The sequence below is a fragment of the Thecamonas trahens genome (assembly GCF_000142905.1).
Source record: "Thecamonas trahens ATCC 50062 unplaced genomic scaffold supercont1.14, whole genome shotgun sequence".
Lineage (NCBI taxonomy): Eukaryota > Apusomonadida > Apusomonadidae > Thecamonas > Thecamonas trahens.
In genome coordinates, this window is record NW_013657666.1 from 134,631 (window position 1) to 142,157 (window position 7,527).

Consider the following 7,527-nt stretch of genomic DNA (forward strand, 5'->3'; position numbering starts at 1 on the left):
TCCCTCGATCCCCTCACCCCCCTTCCCACCCCCCCCCCCCTCCACCGTCCACCCCACCCTTCCCCACTCCATCACCCCACCACCTCCTCTACCATGGCAGCCCGGGGACAAGGGCTGTCTTGGTCGCTCCTTGCGGGGAGCTCTGCTGCTGCTGCTGCTGCTGCTGCTGCTGCCGCCTATGCTTTGTTCTCGGCCCGTGCCGCGTATCGCTCCTCCCACGCCCTCTGCCCGCCCTCGGCTGGCCCGTCCTTCTCGCTGCCGCCGCTGGCCAATCTGGGCCAGACCTGCTATCTCAATGCTGTCATCTCCGCCATTGCTGCTCTTCCGCCGCTCGCCACATACTTTGATCTCGCTGCTGCCTCGCTGCCGGACGACTCGCTCCTGCTGCCTGTCCTCGCCGCCCTCGCCTCGGTCCTCGCCCGCATTGCTCCGCTCTCGCCGGGCGAGAGCTCGCCCTCGAGCGCCCACCCGCCAGCTCGTCACTCGCCGGCCCGCCACTCGCCGGCCCGCAAGCTCCGGTCTGCGCTAGCCGCACTAGTCATCGCCCTCGACGAAGCCTTCCCCGCGCTCGACGTCCGCCGGCAGCAGGACCCGTACGAGCTCCTGCATCTGCTGACCCGCGCGGTGGAGGAGGCTCTTGACGAAGCCGAGCGCACCGATAGGCTGCGGGTAGTGTGCGAGCCGGCGACTAGCTCGACACCGCTGGCCAAGGTTCCGCGCGGCGCTGCACTCTGCGCCTTCCGCGCATCGTCAGATGGCGACCCGCCGTTCTTCGCCTACGCGCGGCTCTTTGCGCCGCTCCTTCCGCTCCGCGGCTTGTCGCTGGCCAAGCGGTTCTGTGGCTCGTGCTCGCGCATTGCCTCGCTCGCTGTCTCCTCGTTCTCAGACCTCTCTCTCCCGCTTGCTGCGCTGGGCAGCGGCGGTACCGGGTCGTACCACTCGCGCAAGCCCGTCTCACTCGCCTCCGCCCTCGACGCCTACGTCGCGCCGCAGCCGGTCCACGGCTCGTCTCGCTGCCCGCACTGCACTCCACCCGGCTCGAGCAAGGACAGCGCAAGCTCCCACGGTGTCATGCACGAGCAAATCGCGCTCTCGGCCCTCCCGCCTGTCCTTGCCCTCCACTTTGAGCGCGTCGTCGCCACAGGCGGGAGCGTGGCCAAGCTCCATACTCGCGTCGACTTTCCGGCGGTCCTCGACATGGCTCCGTACATGCACTTTTCCGCTCGCGCCGCACCCGATGCCCAGACCATCTACTCCCTTGCCGCCGTCATTGTCCACCACGGCGACCGCACTTCGCGCGGCCACTACACCGCCTTTCGCAAGATCCCGGCCTGGTCTGTCCCGCGCGCTCCGCGCGACACCGCTTCCAACCATCCGTCAACCATCACCCCCACCGGCGACGTGTGGATGCACGTCTCGGACGATGTCTCGTTTGCGGTGCCCGAGGCCTCGGTCCTCACTTGCACACCGTCACTCCTCCTCTACGAGCGCCAGCCGATCTCTGTCATCAAGACTGCTGTCCGCACCAACAACGTGCTCACGGCCTGACTTGTGTAATGTATAAACTGCAGTCAATGAAGTCCCACGTACACGTCAGTCCCCACAATCGCACCACGCGGCTCGAGCACCACATCCACGAACATCATCGACGAGTCGAACAGCGGCCGGTCGACGTCGACGCTCAGCTCGACCCAGTCGGGCCCGCTGTCTCCCGCAAGCCGACCCGGCCCGACTCGGACTCCCGACTCGCCCACCATCACGTCCGCAAACGTCGGCAGGCCGCTCCTTGATCCGCCGCTGTTGTCCATCCCCCCGCCGCAATCGCTGACGGCGTCACCGCAGGCCGTCCGTCGTCAGAGTACGAGGTGAATGACGAGTAGCTGCTGCCGTTCGAGCTTAAGCTCGCGCTCGAGCTCGAGCTCTCGTTCTGCTCAACAAGCGATGATGCCTGATAGACTCCACCGGACTCGGTGTCCGACGACGAGTTGTGCCCGGAGCTAGCACTGGCGCTCGCCTCCTCTTGCTCTTCCTCGCTCGTTGGCCGATCCAGGAACTTGCGCATGAAATAGCTGCCGATCATCTTAGCGACCTCGATGCGGTCGCTCTTCTTCTCGTTGCCCGGACTTTGTTCGGCATTCTCGGCTTGCCTGCTCGGGGCCGACTCGTCTCCGAACCAGAGCGATACCTCGATACCCCACGTCCTCGTTGTCCATGTGCCGTTGACCATCCCGGTTGCTTCCAGGCCGACCCAGATCGGCTGCATGCCGTGGGCCGACGCTCGATCCGGTCGCGCATGGAGCGTGACCGAGACCGAAACAATCGGCGGCGCACCGGGCTCCGGCACCACCGGCACCACCACGCGCGCGGGCAGCAGCGCAAAGACGCCCGGCTGGTCGCCGACCCGCTCAAACGGCGCAAGCGGCTCGATTGCACCCTCCGAGAGCGCAAGCATTCGCGACGCACACGCTCCGGGCGCAAGCGCCACGTCGTCGAGATGGTGGAGGCCAAACAGGGCGTCAGTCGCCGCCCGTTCGCCGGTCTCGACCCACGCCTCCACCCTCTCGAGGTGGGCCTCATACCTCGTGAGCTCGTCAAGAGTCATGCCGATGCACCAGGTGTCCGAGGCCACGCCATCAGACCCGCCGCTCTGGAGCCCCGGCTCGTGTACCAGGCGGCGCCAGTCTTCGCGGTAGACCGTCCGCACCGGCCTCGGATAGCACGGATCCATGGTGTGGACGCCGGACCACTGCCCGTAGCGCTCACGGAAGACGTTGACCCGGCCTGCGGTGAGGACGCCCGGCTCAGAGTTGTCAGCCATCTGCCACCGCTCGCGCAGGTGCGGGCCGTCAAAGTAGCAAAACATGTTCTCCTCGAGTGCAATGGTGATGCGCTGGAGAAGGACCCAATCGCCGTCCTCGCGTGCCTGCTGGGTTAGCACCCGGAACATCTTGCGCATGCCTGTCCGCCAGCTCGGCGCCACCAGGTTGCGGATCACTGCCCGCCGCTCCAGTTCGCACAGCCGCGTCACTCCGATTCGCACCCGCTCAATGGCCGCCACGTCGTCGTCACGCCTAGCCTTGGCCCTGACCCGCTTGTACCACACCACGGCGCCGGCCACAAAGACGCCGCACCCTATGGCAAGCACCGCCAGCGGCGCGACACCATGCGCCTTGTTGGCCCGCGCTCCAAGCGACGCCGCCACAAACAGGCTGCCCACCATGCCGATGCCACAAGTTCGGACTGCGTGCGCGCCAGGCAGCGTTGCGGGCGTTCCACACAGGGTGTACACGCCCGAGAACGCTGCAAACGCCAGGATGCAGATGCCGGCGACAAGCGCCGCGCTCGCCTGGGCATCGCCACCCTTGGCCGCAGAGTTCCCGCCGCCGCCCACAAAGACCACCACCACAAGCACCACAAACTTGGTGAGAATCCAGGAGAGCGTGTACGAGCCGCGGTACTGGAACGTCAGCTGCGGCGACGTCTCGTCGGTAAAATGGGTCAGGAGCATCGAGGCAAGTGGAACGAAAAAGGTGAGCGAGATGAGCGCCAGCCCCGCCCGGCCCATGTGCCCGTCGCGAAAGCACACCCGCGCCGCGCCGGGCAGCCCGGTCACCTCGTAGTTGAGGACGAGCGCGGTGCCATCCCACACACACGCCATCTCGCTGAGAAGCGAGAAAACAATGTACACAAAGCCCGGGCCGCCAAACATGGCAATGAGCGAACGCCAGAGCACAGACTCGGAGATGACGCCCTCGTCGACCATGCCGAGCACAAACTCGGCGACCATCGCCGCAGACATGACCAGATAGAAGAGCCCGACAAGGACGAGCGCCATCGTGAGGCCGCCAGCCGAGTCAATCGGCACAAAGAGTCGGACCAGACCAAGCCCGATCCAATGTCCGACGCCTGCAGTTGCCGGCGCAACCTGCGATGCCGCCTGCACCGGGTTCCACAGGAGGAGCGCGAGGCCGGCGAGCTGTGCGAGCTCAAAGCCGACACTGCTGACTGCAAGCACGTTGGCGAGGTTCGGGATGAGGAGCCACTGCGGCTGCCACGAGAACGGCTTGGCCTTTTCTGATGCAAACGAGAAGAGCACACCAGCGACCATAACCACAAATAGGCCGGCGAGGGCAAGGCCCACAAAGGTCGGGTAAAAGTCGTGCATGGCGTCGGCGGATCCAGAGCCCATGCCCGAGTACAGCGCCGCGAGCGGAACAACCCAGAGGGTGAGGCCAAAGAGAAAGGCGAGGCAGAGCGAGAACTCGCCTTCGCCACAGCACGGCATGAGCTTGGCAAAGAGCTCCATTGGCGCGAGCGGGCCCCAGAGCGTACCCACCAACGTAGCAATGTAAGTCTGCCACGAGCCCATGAGGAGCCAGAACATACCGTAAATCCAGCCGATCGGATGCAGGAGCAGGAGCAGATGGAGCTGGATGGCCTCGCGCGCGGATGCCACAGACCGCTCGTAGAAGAGCGCGTCGCTGAGCGAGTACAGAACCCCGTGCGACTGGATGATCGATGCTAGGCATATTCCAAAGCCAGCAACATGCAGCAGATCAATGCCAAGCTCGAGGAGCTGGTGCCAAACCGCGGTCCGGACCGTGAGCCCGTACTTGAGCCGGGCGCGGACTTCACCGATGAGCGGAATTGCCCTCACCACCGAGCCGAGAACAACTAGCGAGCATGCCAGGGCGAGGAGGTCCAGGATCGCGGTGAGGAGCGAGACGCCGACAAGCACAAGGTTGGAGCCGGGCGAGTTTCTCGTCCGCGCAAACATGGCCGGCAAGAGGCCGACGCAAAACTGTGAACCAACGTACTTGGCGTGACCGACCATGTGGCCCCGGAACGCCGCCGACGCTGCATCAACAGCTTCCATCGACGCCTGCATCTTGGTTACCATGGCATCCTCGTAGGCCTGACGGAGGCCGTCGGCTTTGGCGTCGGCCACCGCGGCATCGCCGCCGACCACCACACCGGTGGCCGCCTCAATCGTGGCATACTCGCGGCAGCCCCAGGCCTTGGCCTCGTACACCTTGGCGGCGGTGGCCCAGGCGGCTTCGTGCGCCACACGGAGGTCGGTTGCTAGCACCGCGCCGACCGCGTCGCCCAGCCGCTCGAGCTCGGCCGCGTGCTGCCGGGTGATGCTCACCTCGACGTCGGCCGACGAGCGGAGCTGACCAAGATGGTGTGAGACACGGGTTACCGTCGCCGGCAGCAGTCGCTGGTGGAAGACAGACGAGATGCGCTTGCGCAACGCCGACGGGTTCCATTCCCGGATCCACTCAGCCTGCCAGCCGAGCTTCCAAGCCCGGATGACGTCGAGCCGCCAGGTCTGGTCGTCGCGGAGCGAGAGGAGCGCAAGCGCTTGGTAAAACCGCCACGGGACAAAGACCAGGACAACGGCCAGAAGCAGGCATGCGAGCTCCTCGAGCACAAGGACGCCCTGAGTCGCGTTTGTCGCCGCCAGCCGCGACATCATTGACGGCACCATGGGCGTAGCCTCGACACTTGCGACTTGGCGGTAGTCTGACACGTACTCGACCTCGACCCAGGAGAGCGTGAGCTGCGCGTCGTCGGCGCCCGAGAGCTCCGAGCCCGGCACCATGCTCGCACTGATCCTCTGTGGCGCGTCCGGGTAGAGCACGCGGTAGCGGGCGCGCGCCTTGTGCGCAGCGTGCAGGTCGTGGATCCAGACCGGAATTCGGTAGAGCGAGACCAGAGTAAGCGCAAGGAGCGGGAGCGAGAGCAGGTCGAGACCGAGGCGGAGGAGCGCATCAAGCGCCAGGCCCCGGAGTGCGACCTTCATCCGGAGGCTGCGAAGCGGCGCAGAGTGAGGGAGCCGAACAATGGCCAGAAAGCCGGAGATCATGTTGGGGATGCGGTAGAAGGCGAGGCAGCTGACAAGGGCGAGTAATGCAAACGGCAGATCGGCGCAGAGGGCGCCAAACTGGGTGGCAACCGCCACAATGAGCGCGCCCATGCGGTCTGGGTCGTAGCTAGCCCGGAGGAATCGCAGCCGGTATCCGGTCAGCACCAGCGGGAGCATCAAGGGCGGCAGGACAAAGATCTCGACGCCGAGAAGTGCGGCGTGGATGCCGACCTGTTTGTGGATGGTGAACGGCGGGAGCTTACCGTCGGGTGCCGCGGCCTTGATGGCACGGATAGCCTTGATCATAAAGACGGCGCGGTAGACAGTGACAAAGAGGAGGACGAGGAGCGGGAGGACACACACCAGCTCAAGAATGAGGACAAAAAAGTGCTTGACAATGATATGATGGGCGTCGTAGCTGTACCACCCCGGATGGCTTGGGGTACCTTTCTCACGCCACTCACGGTACGCGAGGTACGAGTGGTGGGTCGGCAGAATGCAGAGCGCAGGCAAGGCGACGACAAGGTCGGCCGCCATGACGCACAGGGTGGAGAGCGCAAATCCGTGGATCGAGGTTGAGAGGAAGAATACCTGGCTGCTGTTTGACCCGTCCAACCCGTCCATCTCGTTCGAGTCCCCGATGTTCTCGCGGGAGCTGCGGCGGGCGGCGGCGAGGCCGTGCCAAATCTGGCGCCAACGGTGCGGAAAGCCGAGGACAAGAACAAGGACGGCTATGAGAAAGGCGTCCAAAGGAAGGTAGAGTAGTGAGCCGCAGACTAGCTCGTGAAGCGCAAAGTCGCCGATACTGGCGCCGCGGGCGGCAAGAAGCCGCACAAAGCTCCGGATGGCGAGGACAAGCCGGATGCCGAGCCCGCCGAGAACCAGAAGCGCTGCAGGAATGAGGAGCATGTAGTCTGCAAAGGCGCGAAAGACAATAAACGCACCAAGAACAAACGAGCGACCGGCGTTGCCCGGACTCATTGGCCCGTTCTCGGAGCCAAGGGCCTCCCATCCACGCACTGCGTCGGTCACCTCGCGCCGGAGGCGGGACCAGCGCCACGGCGATAAGACAGCAGCGACGCCGCCTAGCACCCCCACCAAATAGTCAAACGGCACGCAGCCGGCCTGGACAAAGATGAGAAAGACGCCCGCAAAGCCCTCATCGTTGTCGTCGACGCCCCACTCGATCGAGGTGATGATGTGCGCAAGGTGCGGCCAGCGCCACGGCGCAAAGACCAGGATCACAAGACACGGCAGAACAATGGTGACAAACAGCAGCGAGTGGATGCCGTTGAGAAAGATCATCCATCGCGGTTCGCCGTCGTAGAAGCAGTCGGAGCCCGAGGCGTCGCCAAAGCGCGAGAAGGAGGGCATGAAAGGGAGACGGATGAGGACGGCGAGCGAGAGAAGGGCAGCCGGAATGACAAACAGCGCATCACCCAGCGAGGCAAAGAGACAGAGCCAGCACATGGACCAAAAGTCTGTTAGCTCTCTCGAGCTCGCATATACCAATGAGCGGATGGAGCCAATGGTCCGAGTCGGGACGAGCAGCGAGAGTAGCCAGAGTGCGAGGCAGACAACGGTGGTGATGGCTTTGATGAGGAACCAAATGACGGAGGCCGTTGCCACAAACAGGCCCGACATGACGTGTGTGTGTG

At 64.7% G+C, this 7,527-nt stretch overlaps 2 protein-coding genes across 2 annotated transcripts; one reads left to right on the top strand and one right to left on the bottom strand.

The window, feature by feature from the left end:
- Nucleotides 1-93: 93 nt before the first annotated feature.
- AMSG_03699 (ubiquitin carboxyl-terminal hydrolase) lies at nt 94-1,548 on the top strand (the record flags this gene model as incomplete). The annotated part of the gene is made up of 1 exon (XM_013904158.1): nt 94-1,548. The coding sequence occupies one exon, from the start codon at nt 94-96 to the stop codon at nt 1,546-1,548; it is 1,455 nt and encodes a 484-aa protein (XP_013759612.1).
- A 23-nt stretch (nt 1,549-1,571) lies between these two features.
- Nucleotides 1,572-7,513, bottom strand: AMSG_03700 (uncharacterized protein; the record flags this gene model as incomplete). The annotated part of the gene is made up of 2 exons (XM_013904159.1): nt 1,572-1,704; nt 1,830-7,513. 2 exons carry the CDS (start codon nt 7,511-7,513, stop codon nt 1,572-1,574), a joined length of 5,817 nt encoding a protein of 1,938 aa, XP_013759613.1.
- Nucleotides 7,514-7,527: the final 14 nt, after the last annotated feature.